This window comes from Leucoraja erinacea, unplaced genomic scaffold (genome assembly GCF_028641065.1).
Source record: "Leucoraja erinacea ecotype New England unplaced genomic scaffold, Leri_hhj_1 Leri_88S, whole genome shotgun sequence".
Classification (NCBI taxonomy): Eukaryota; Metazoa; Chordata; class Chondrichthyes; order Rajiformes; family Rajidae; genus Leucoraja; species Leucoraja erinaceus.
Genome location: NW_026576828.1, coordinates 59,940 through 72,226, shown reverse-complemented (window position 1 = coordinate 72,226; position 12,287 = coordinate 59,940). Strand labels below are relative to the sequence as shown.

General features: G+C 44.5%; 1 protein-coding gene across 3 annotated transcripts in view; it reads left to right on the top strand.

Annotated features, from left to right (window-relative positions):
• The window catches only part of LOC129694989 (gametocyte-specific factor 1-like), a 49,905-nt gene that overhangs the window by 18,046 nt on the left and 19,572 nt on the right, over nucleotides 1–12,287 (top strand). Inside the window, exons 5-6 of one of the 3 annotated variants that reach the window (XM_055631727.1) lie at nucleotides 3,600–3,669; nucleotides 4,438–4,588. In XM_055631727.1, the coding sequence (XP_055487702.1) occupies nucleotides 3,600–3,669; nucleotides 4,438–4,588 (221 nt within the window). Of the gene's footprint in view, nucleotides 1–3,599; nucleotides 3,670–4,434; nucleotides 4,589–12,287 lie in introns of all 3 variants that reach the window. The other 2 variants (XM_055631726.1, XM_055631728.1) reach the window with 2 other exon arrangements.

Here is a 12,287-nt window from a genome sequence, read left to right as displayed (position 1 = left end):
CTGGTGATGCTCTGCCAAGCCTGTGTTGCAGCCATCTTTAGCTTATGCTTGTTTTAGGGGCTAGTCCCCTTCAGTTTTCTTTTCAGCATATAAAAGGCATGCTCAATTGCGTTCAGATCGGGTAATTGACTTGGCCACAAGAATTGGCCATTTTTTAGCCTTGGAAAAACTCCTTTGTTTAACGGTATAGAAACATAGAAACATAGAAATTAGGTGCAGGAGTAGGCCATTCGGCCCTTCGAGCCTGCACCGCCATTCAATATGATCATGGCTGATCATCCAACTCGGTATCCCGTACCTGCCTTCTCTCCATACCCCCCGATCCCCTTAGCCACAAGGGCCACATCTAACTCCCTCTTAAATATAGCCAATGAACTGGCCTCAACTACCCTCTGTGGCAGAGAGTTCCAGAGATTCACCACTCTCTGTGTGAAAAAAGTTCTTCTCATCTCGGTTTTAAAGGATTTCCCCCTTATCCTTAAGCTGTGATTGTATGTTTGGAATCATTGTCTTGCTGTTGAATGAACCGCTGGCCTTCTTCCTCTTGCATGTGGCGTGCACAGCCTAAAGTTGTAGGACAACTTGTTCTATTTGATCTTATTTGATTGTGCACGCTGGGTTGATTGCATTCGTCAAAACAGGGCAGATCACGTGAAGGTTTGGCCACTAGGGGCGCTGCATTGATGGCAGCCTCTGCCTACAGTCTGTTTGTTTTTCTCTTTTTTACTTTTTAGTCAGTTTTACAGTTTGTTGGAGTTTTTTTAGCTTTTCTATATGGGGGAGGTGGGGAGGGTAAGGGGGAAACTGTTCCCCAGTCACTTCCTGGCGAGGACGTGACTATTCTCCGAGTTGCGTCCTCGCCCCCCCTCCTCGCGGCCTACAACCTGGATTGGAGCGGCCTTTCCTGCTGGGGACCTGTTGGGCCTGCTGCTTCAACATCGGAGCTGTGGCTTGCAGAACTTCCAGCGCGGCCGGCGCTGACTTCAACATCGCTGAGTCCTGGGGCCCTTTGCCGGGGACCGCCAGTGTTGAATCTCCGCCCAGCACGGCCTGTGGACTTCGGGAGCTGTGGACTCCGGTAGAAGGTGGCCGATTCGGATGTCCAAGCCGCTGAGGATGTCCGTCAGTTCCGTTGTCAGACTTCTATCACTCCAGCGAGTGGGCCTGAACACCGGGCCGCCCGTAGCGGCGACTGCGGGTTTCGGGAGCCCCCCGACCATGGGAGGACAACAGAGGAGGTTGACTGAATTTTGGAGCCTTCCCTCTGAGTGGGAAACTTTGATCCCGCTATGTGGGGATGTCTGTGTTAAGACTATTGTGTTATGTGTTCTTTATTATTTGTATGGCGACCACACATTTCACTGTACCAATTGGTACATGTGACAAATAATATCTTGTATCTTGGCTGCACCCCCAACCGCTGGCCTATGAGCTTTGAGGCATTTGTTTGAACTTGAGCAGATAGGATGTGACTATACACTTCAGAATTCATTGTGCTACTACCATCAGCAGTTGTATCATCAATGACGATAAGTGAGCCAGTACCTTCAGCAACCATACATGCCCAGGCCATAACACCCCCACCACTGTGTTTCACAGGTGAGGTGGTATGCTTTGGATCCTGGGCAGTTCCTTCTCTCCTCCATATTTTGCTCTTGCCATCACTTTAGTTAATCTTATCTCATCTGGCCACAAGACCTTTTTCCAGAACTGTGGTTGCTCTTTTAAGTACTTCTTGGCAAACTAACCTGGTCATCCTAATTTTGCAGCTAACCAGTAGTTTGCATCTTGCAGTGTAGCCTCTGTATTTCTGTTCATGAGGTCTTCTGCGGACAGTGGTCAGTGACAAATTCACACCTTACTCCTGAAGAGTGTTTCTGATCTGTCGGACACGTGTTTGGGGATTTTTCTTTAGTATAGAGAAAATTCCTCTGTCATCAGCTGTGGAGGTCTTCCTGTGGAGGCCTGCCAGTCGTTTTGCGATTAGTAAGCTCACCAGTGTTCTCTTTCTTCTTAATGATGTTCCAAACAGTTAATATTGGTAAGCCTAAGGTTTCGCTGATGTCTCTAACAGTTTTATTCTCGTTTCTCAGTCTCATAATGGCTTCTTTGACTTTCATTGGCACAACTTTGGTCCTCATGTTGATAAACAGCAATAAAAGTTTCCAAAGGTGATGGAAAGACTGGGGTAAAGACTAGGTGCTGAACGCTCTCATATACCTGCATTAATGAGGCAATTAAACACACCTGAGCAATTAAACATCTGTGAAGCCATGTGTCCCAAACATTATGGTGCCCTGAAATGGGGGGTGTACAGTAAACACTGCTGTAATTTCTACATGGTGAAACCAAAATGTATAAAAATGGCCTTTTTTAAAATCTGACAATGTGTACTTTAACCGCATGTGATTTTTTTTTCTATTACAAATCTCAAATTGTGGAGTACAGAGGCGTACGAATAAATGATGGGTCTGTCCCGAACATTATGGAGCCCGCTGTGTCTATATGCAACAGATTCCAGGTTTTGGTGCCATTTCACAGTCCCAACTGCAACTGACCATAAAGACCTGTTGCAGCTGTTGCCTCCTTCCAGTCGTCCCATGAACCATTGTCCTTCTCCTTGCTGGGCGATAGTCACCCTTTCTGCCCCGGGGACGCCTCTCGCAGCCGTTTTGAAGTCATGGAGGGTAAGACCTACCTTGTAGAATGTCCACCACTGTCATAGAAACATAGAAATTAGGTGCAGGAGTAGGCCATTCGGCCCTTTGAGCCTGCACCGCCATTCAATATAATCATGGCTGATCATCCAACTCGGTATTCTGTACCTGCCTTCTCTCCATACCCCCTGATACCTTTAGCCACAAGGGCCACATCTAACTCCATCTTAAATATAGCCAATGAACTGGCCTCAACTACCTTCTGTGGCAGAGAATTCCAGAGATTCACCACTCTCTGTGTGAAAAATGTTTTTCTCATCTCGGTCCTAAAAGATTTCCCCCTTATCCTTAAACTGTGACCCCTTGTTCTGGACTTCCCCAACATCGGGAACAATCTTCCTGCATCTAGCCTGTCCAACCTCATAAGAATCTTGTAAGTTTCTATAAGATCCCCCCTCAATCTTCTAAATTCTAGCGAGTACAAGCCGAGTCTATCCAGTCTTTCTTCATCTGACAGTCCTGACATCCCAGGAATCAGTGTGGTGAACCTACTCTGTACTCCCTCTATGTCGCTGGCTCTCACCTCCTCTGGATCCCGTTCTGCGGAGCGGGGACTGGGCTCGGCGGCTTCTACGGGTTCCACGGCAGGCGGGCCAGGACCGTCTGCCGTGCATAGCTCACCGCGAGCAGAGGAATGCAAAGATATAGCCATTCTTGATAAGAGCTGGTGAAAGGTTAGTCAGGGTAGGGGGAATATGGTCGATTTTGTAGAAAGGTAGAGCACTCTTTGGAGGGAAAGTAGCCTTGTGCTGCTCCCGATTTGTACTTTTCCCCCCTGTGCTGATCATGGTGCCTCTGTTCATGGTGCTCCTGATGTAGAAGCTTTGAACTTTTCTGTTAACCTTTCCACTTTATTTTACTCTTTGAACTGATGTCCTGCAGATGAGGATGAATCTTCTGGCGCATTCATCTATGGCTACACCAACCTAAACCACAACCGCACCAAAGCCAAGTAGGTATCACAGAATGAAAAAAGATGACAGCTTTGATTTTGTTATTGCTGGCATATTTCCCCCAAGTTAAAAGTTAGCATGGATGGTTGGCAGGTGGGAGGATATCAGAAGAGTAGCAGAAGTAGAACAGTTCAGATTGGTGCATGTAGGACGGTTTCCGTGAAGTAACCTAGGAGGACCTGTATATCGCGGTACTAAAGGGGAGGGACAGAGACTGGTGTACGACAGGTGGAACCAGCTGGAGAGGGGATGACGGAAGTCGGGTGGGGGGACAGGGTGGGAAGATGAACAAAAGGAGAAGGACTCTAGGTAGAGGGATGCATGTGTGGGGCCACACAAAGGGTTGGTTACCTGAAATTGTAACATTCCACGTTCACATTCTTTGCCCCAGAGTTTCAGCCAGAACCAGGTCCTGAGGCAGAGAGGAGCAACTCCCCCATCTCCTGTTGCCAGGGGGAAGATGTTGAGGTGTGACGTAGATTGTTCCTGTGGCGGGCACCTCCTGGATATTGGTGTTTGACGGCCCACCCTCTACAGGCTGCACCCTCCTCCTTGCCCGGGACACCTGACCCAAAGGCCACCCAGCCAGAGGGGACGGGGCCGTGTGGAGGGAGCTTCCCTCTGCGTTTGATGCTGACCTCACATGAGAATCTGCTCAAGCTCCCTAATCTGAGTGGCTGCAGTTCCACTCTGTCAATGGATATTTAGTCCACGAGGGTGATTGTTGCTGAACTGTGCTTGTTTCATTGTTCCCTTCTCTGTAGTAGCGTTTCAGCTTATGAAAGCAGCAACAACATCACGGCTGGGGTTCGAGCTCCCAGATCATTTCCAGAGCAGCTGTCACTCTCAAATACTCACCTGGGATCAATACCATTTGTTCGTCCTTGGAGAATCGGTAAGCGGGAGAATGATTTTGGGGTAAGAATGATGTCGCTAGTCAGCAGATCTAATGTTACACGGTTTCTTCCTTTCCACGGCTTGTGTGTTGGTCAGTTTGTGTCAGTCATTCAGGAAATGCGGTGTTGGTGGCATTTACATTGAGTGGACGGGCTGAGTAGGGTGCAGTCACGCTGGGCTTAACACTCTTGGGTGTGATGGCAGAGTTTAGTCATTCATGCTGAAGCAGTTGTTGAAATATGAAGAAGGCACTTGGCAGTTGGTGCACAGCAAAGTCCCATACACAACAGAAGGGGGTAGTACAAAGCCTAGTTTAAGGTGAGGTGTAATTTCTGATCAGCCTACTGCATATCCCTCCATCAAGACTGCCTCCCTTCAGAGTGACTTTCTGTACTGTGAATCTCATTCTAAGTACTGCCTTTAACAGAGTATAGCACGGCACAGGAACAGGCTCTTTGGCCCACAGTGTCTGTGTCAAATATGCTGCCAAGTTAAAACTAATTTCTCTACCTAGACATGATCCATATCCCTCCATTCTCAGCATATCCATGTGTCTATCCAAAAATCTCTTAAACGTGACTGTCGTATCTGCCTCCACCACCACCACCACCCCAGGCAGAGCATTTTAGACAGTGTGCGTGTGTGTAAGTGAAAGTGTCATATTTCCTTTAAACTTTGGCCCTTCTCACCTTGAAGCTATGGCGTCTAGTCTTTGACATTTCCGTCCTGGGAAAATGTTCTGACTGTCTACCTTATCTGTGCCTCTCATAATTTTATATACTCTCATCCTCAGCCTGTGATGCTCTGAAGAAAAAAATTAAGTTTGTCCAACCACTCTCTGTAGCTAATACCCTCCAATCCATAGAATAATTTTGGTAAACATTGTGGTCTGAAGTCTTCTTTTGGGGCGACCAGAACTGTGCACTCCAAATGAGGCCTTACCAAAGGCCTCTGAAGCTGCATCATGACTTCCTAACTATTATACCCAATGCACCAAGCATACCATGTGCTTTCTTTACTAGTCTATTTACTATCAGGGAGTGATGGGCTTGTACCCCAACATCCCTGTGTACATCTGCTGTTAAGTGTGCGATGTTCGCAGGTGTATGGGACTAGGGGAGAATACGTGTTCGGCACAGACTAGAAGGGTCGAGATGGCCTGTTTCCGTGCTGTAATTGTTATATGGTTATATGTTGCACTTTGGCAAGTCTCATGTAAATATGTATTGATTAACTATATGCATTAAGAAGGAACTGCAGATGTTGGAAAATCGAAGGTAGACAAAAATGCTGGAGAAACTCAGCGGGTGAGGCAGCATCTATGGAGCGAAGGAAATAGGCGATATTTTGGGACGAGACCCTTTTTCAGACTATATATATGCATTATCTATATATTTACCCCATTGCGTTCAACCTCCCAAAGTGCAGCACTTTGCTCTTGCTCGGATTAAACTCCATGTACTATTTATCTGACCGTTTCTGTAGCTCAACAAATTCCTGGTGTATGCTTTGACAGCTTTCCTCAGAATCTGCAACTTCAGCAACTTTGGTCATCTGCAAACTTACCAACCCGTCTACTTTTATGTGCAAGTCATTTGTAATTTTTTCAAATAGCAGAGGTCCCGGCAAAGACCACGGTAGAACTCCCCTGGTTCCGAGGTGGTGTCTCATAGCTATGCTTTGCCACTTATTCCTTTGCACATTGAAAACTCTCTTTCATTTAAAAAGACTAGGCAGATTTCTAAAACAATAGGGACACAATAGACTGAAGGAAGGTCCGGACTCAAAATGTTTTTCTGTGCCTTTCTGCCTTCAGATGCGGCCTGACATGCCTCAGCATGCCTCAGAGTTCCTCCAGCTTTTTAGTTTCTTTTTGCTCTAAAAAAAATAAAAACATTTTTTGAAGAAGTTTTAAATTCTATGAAAGGGATTAATGTGAATTGGATTACCCTTGGATGCCAAATCAGCGGCTTGTTTCTGGGCTAATTGGGAGAGTGTTGGTTGCTCAAGAATCTTAGGCTAAAAATTGATGAACTGGATCCAAGAAGCAGTGTTGGAGGAGCCTCAGACTTTGAGCTTGTCTAACAGGTCTGAGATTATTTTTCCCAGTGTGGATGAGAGTTGGGGTCGTAGGAAGAATGAGCAACCTAACCATTCCATTGAAGAGGGGGGGATAGAAGAGACAAGTAAATTACAATTAAAACACAGGATAAGCGCTTAACCACAAAAACCAAGCCTGAATCCAAAGTATTACTTAACTATCTAACTAAATATACCAACTTACAATAAATAACTCCGTACACAAAAAAAAAGCTACCTACATATTAACTAGCTCTTAAAATAAAAATGAATCCTGTAGATGCAAGTATATCATTGGGGTTATCAAGTGGGCACCTCCCTTCACTGGTGTTTTGTCGAGTTAGGCCCACAACACCTCAGGAAAGCTCAACAGTTGGTTCTGGCATTCCAGAAACCCCCCCTCAATACTTGCTCTCACCATCTATGCTACCAGTATCTACTAAATAAAGGAAGTATAGGAGTAAAGAGGTCCTTCTGCAGTTGTACAGGGCCCTGGTTAGACCATCAGTGAGTATTGTGTGCAGTTTTGGTTTCCTAATTTGAGGAAGGACATCATTGTTATTGAGGGAGTGCAGCGTAGGTTCACGAGGTTAATCCCCAGGATGGCGGGACTGTCGTATGAGGAAAGATTGGAAAGAGTGAGCTTGTATTCATTGGAGTTTAGAACGATGAGGGGGGGTCGTATAGAAACGTAAAATTATAAAAGGACTGGACAAGCTAGATGCAGGAAACATGTTCCCAATGTTGGGGGGGAGTCCAGAACTAGGGGCCACAGTCTAAGAATAAAGGGAAAGCCATTTAAAACTGAGTTGTGAATTTGTGGAATTCTCTGCCACAGAAGGCAGTAGAGGCCAATTCACTGGATGAATTTAATAGAGAGTTAGATAGAGCTCTTAGACAGCAGAATCAAGGGATATGGGGAGAAGGCAGGCACAGGTTACTGATTATGGATAATCAGCCATGATCACAATGAACTCGAACAATAGGCTCGAAGGCACAAATGGCCTCCTGCTGCACCTATTTTCTATGTTTCTATGAAGCTGCAGCCATTGAGCAGAACACCTGCATCCTATCTCCAATTTATCCTAGCCCATCATTAAGCATATAACATCACAAATATCACCTTTGCATAAGACTGGAATACACTTAGACAAACTACAATTACAAAGAAATACACATACTGCACGCCATATGTTTACTTTCTGCCCCCAACTGACATTTCTTCTCCACCAAATCCATCTACTGCCTTGCTCTGCTGCCTCTGACATCTGCTTTATGGCCTGACGCAAACTCTTGTCTACAAATTCCTCGCTCCAAATAGCGACGTGGTCGTTCTCGCTATGAAACCTCTACAACCCAACTCTACCGGACGTACTCTTGCTCTCCATATTCGCTGCTCAACGTCTGCTGACGTTGACATATCTAAGCCTTTTCCTTTCACAAACCTCATCCACAAAGTTCTCCCAAGGCACCATGAGTTCTATAAAATACACTATACGCTGACCAACTGACCATAACACTACATTGCCCTCCATAATGTTTGGGACAAAGACCAATCATTTATTTATTTGCCTCTGGTACTCCACAATATGAGATTTGTAATAGAAAAAATCACATGTGGTTAAAATGCACATTGTCAGATTTAAAAAAAGGCCATTTTTATACATTTTGGTTTCACCATGTAGAAATTACAGCAGTGTTTATACATAGTCTCCCCCACTTTAGATACCAGGATGTTTGGGATACAGCAATGTCATGTAAATGGAAGTAGTCATGTTTAGTATTTTGTTGCATATCCTTTGCATGCAATGACTGCTTGATGTCAGTGATTTATGGACATCACCAGTTGCTGTGTGTCTTCTCTGGTGATGCTCTGCCAGGCCTGAATTGCAGCCATCTTTAGCTTATGCTTGTTTTGGGGGCTACTCCTCTTCAGTTTTCTCTTCAGCATATAAAAGGCATGCTCAATTGAGCTCAGATCGGGCGATTGACAGCCATGCAAAAATTGACAATTTTTTAGTTTTGAAAAACTCCTTTGTTGCTTTAGCAGCAAGATGCAAACCGTTGGTTAGCCGCAAAAATAGGATAGCCAGGTTACAGTTTGCCAAGAAGTACTTAAAAGAGCAACCACAGTTGAAGACCTCCATAGCTGATGACAGAAAGTAATCATGTTAAGTATTTTGTTCATTTCCTTTGCATGCAATGACTGCTTGAAGTCTGCGATTCAAGGACATCGCCAGTTGCTGGGTGTCTTCTCTGGTGATGCTCTGCCAGGCCTGTATTGCAGCCATCTTTAGCTTATGCTTGTTTTGAGGGCTAGTCCCCTTCTCATCAGCAAGCTTGCTCAATTGCATTCAAATCGGGTGATTGAGTTGGCCACAAGAAATGACAATTTTTTAGCCTTGAAAAACACCTTTGTTGCTTTAGCGGTATGTTTGGGATCATTGTCTTGCTGTAGAATGAACCGCAGGCAATGAGCTTTGAGGCATTTGTTTGAAATTCAGCAGATAAGTGTCTATATCCTTCAGAATTCATTCTGCTACTACCATCAGCAGTTGTATCATCAATGACGATAAGTGAGCCAATACCTTCAGCAGCCATACATGCCCAGGCCATAACACACCCATCACTGTGTTCACAGATGAGGTGGCATGCTTTGGATCTTGGGCAGTTCCTTCATACTTTGCTCTTGCCATCACTCTGATATGTTAGTCTTCGTCTCATCTGTCCACAAGATCTTTTTCCAGAACTTTGGTTGCTCTTTTAAGTACTTCTTAGCAAACTGTAACCTGACCATCGTATTTTACGGCAAACTAATGGTTTGCATCTTACAGTGCACCCTCTATTTCTGTTCACGAGGTCTTCTGCGGACTCCTGAAGAGTGTTTCTGATCTGTCGGAGAGGTGTTTGGGTTTTAAAAAAATTATATATTTTTTATTATAGAGTGAATTTTTTTTTGATTATAGAGCGAATTCTTCTGTCATCAGCTGTGGCCTGTCAGTTGCTTTGCGATTAGTAAGCTCACCAGTGCTCTCTTTCTTCTTAATGATGTTCCAAACAGTTGATTTTGGTAAGCCTAAGGTTTGACTGATGTCTCTAACAGTTTTATTCTCGTTTCTCAGTCTCATAATGGCTTCTTTGACTTTCATTGGCACAACTTTGGTCCTCATGTTGATAAACAGCAATAAAAGTTTCCAAAGATGATGGAAAGACTAGAGGGAAAACTATGTGCTGAGAGCTCTCTTATACCTGCATTAATGAGGTAATTAAACACACATGAGCAATTACAAACACCTGTGAAGCCATGTATCCCAAACATTATGGTGCTCTGAAATAGGGGGACTATGTATAAATACAGCTGTAATTTCTACATGGTGAAACCAAAATATATAAAAATAGCCTTTAATAAAATCTGACAATGTGCACTTTAACCACATGTGATTTTTCTTTTCTATTACAAATCTCAAATTGTGTAGTACAGAGGCAAATAAAATCTGTCCGAAGATTTTGCCCCACATCTAAGATGAATATTCTGCAGCGTGACTTTAGAGAGCTCGGAAAAATGCTGAAAAGCAGGACCTCCAGGGTTGTTATCTCCGGTTTGCTTCCAGTTCCTCGCGCTGGCGAGAGCAGGAACAGGGAGATATGGGACCTGAACGTGGGGCGGGGAACTGGTGCAGGGGGCAAGGATTTAGATTCTTAGATCACTGGGATCTGTTTTGGAGTAAGGGGGAACTGTACAAAAGGGACGGATTGCATCTTAACAGGTGGGGGACCAGCATTCTGGCAGGTATGTTTGCCACTGCTACACGGGTGGTTTTAAACTGAATAAGGTGTCAAATGGGGTAGTCGAGGACGGAGTTAAAGGGAAAGAGAATAAAGGGATGATTAATGACCCCAGAATTAACGGGAAAGGAAGCTCACAAAGGGATAGGAGAGTATGGCCAAGTGTAATAGGGATCGATGTGAAAGGTGAGATGCGTAAGGAATTAAAATACTAAAATTAAGTATATGAATGCGCAAAGTATAAGAAGTAAAGTAGATGAGCTTGAGGCTCAGTTTACAGGTTGGTAGATATGACATTGTGGGGATTACTGAGATGTGACTGCAGGAGGATCGGGCCTGGGAACTTAATATTCAGGGTTATACATCCTATAGAAAGGACAGGCACGTGGGCAGAGGAGGGGGGATGGAATTCAGTCCCTTGCGAGGGAAGACTTGGGACTGACGAGGTAGAATCACTGTGGATTGAGTTGAGGAATTGTAAAGGCAAGAAGACACAAATTGGTGTTATTTACCGACCCCCAAATAGTAGCCTGGATGTAAGTTGCAGCAGGAGTTAAAACTGTCATGTAACAAAGGTAATGCCACTGTGGTGATGGGGATTTCAATATGCAGGTAGACTGGGAAAATCGGGTTGGTTCAGGACCCCAAGAAAGAGAATTTGTAGAATGCCTCCGAGATGGATTCTTAGAGCAGCTTGTAATAGAGCCGACCAGAGAAAAGGCAATTCTGGATTTAGTGTTGTCCAATGAACCAGATATGATAAGAGAACTCGAGGTAAAGGAACCGCTTGGAGGTAGTGATCATAATATGATTAGTTTTAATCTGCAATTTGAGAAGGAGAACGTTAAATCGGAAGTGGCAGTGATGCAGTTGAACAAAGAGGACTATGAAGGCATGAGAGGGGAGCTGGCAAATGTAGACTGGAAAGGGATACTAGCAGGATTGACGGTGGAACAGCAATGGCAGGAATTTCTGGGCACAATCTGGTAATCTGGCAGGATCATTTCATTCCAAAAAGGAAGAAAGATTCTAAGGGGAGTAGGAGGCAACCGTGGCTGACAAGAGAAGTTAGGGATAGAATAAAACTAAAAGAAAAGATGTATAACACAGCAAAGAGTAGCCGGAAGCCAGAGGATAGGGAAACTTTCATAGGACAACAGAAGGAAACAATACGGGCTGAAAAGATAAAGTATGAAGGGAAGCTGGCCAGGAATATAAAGAAGGACAATAAAAGCTTCTTTAGATATGTTAAGGGAAAAAGAGTAGCAAAGTCAAATGTGGGTCCCTTGAAGACAGACACGGGTGAAATTATTATGAGCAACAAGGAAATGGCAGAAGAGTTGAATAGGTACTAAGGAAGACACAAACAATCTTCAAGTTCAAGTGAGTTTATTGTCATGTGTCCCTGTATAGGACAATGAAATTCTTGCTTTGCTTCAGCACACAAAACATAGTAGGCATTTACTACAAAACAGATCAGTGGGTACTGGAGGACAGAGGATCTAAAGGGGTAGAGGAACTCAAAGAAATTTTCATTAGGCGAGAAATAGTATTGGGTAGCATAATGGGACTGAAGGATGATAAATCCCCTGGGCCTGATGGTCTGCATCCCAGGGTCCTCAGGGAGGTGGCTCTAGAAATAGTGGACGCATTGGTGATCATTTTCCAATGTTCAATAGATTCAGGATTGGAGGATAGACATAGAAAATAGAAACATAGAAAATAGGTGCAGGAGAGGTCCATTTGGCCCTTCGAGCCAGCACCGCCATTCATTGTGATCATGGCTGATCGTTCCCTATCAATAACCCGTGCCTGCCTTCTCCCCATATCCATTGACTCCATTAGTCCCTAGAGC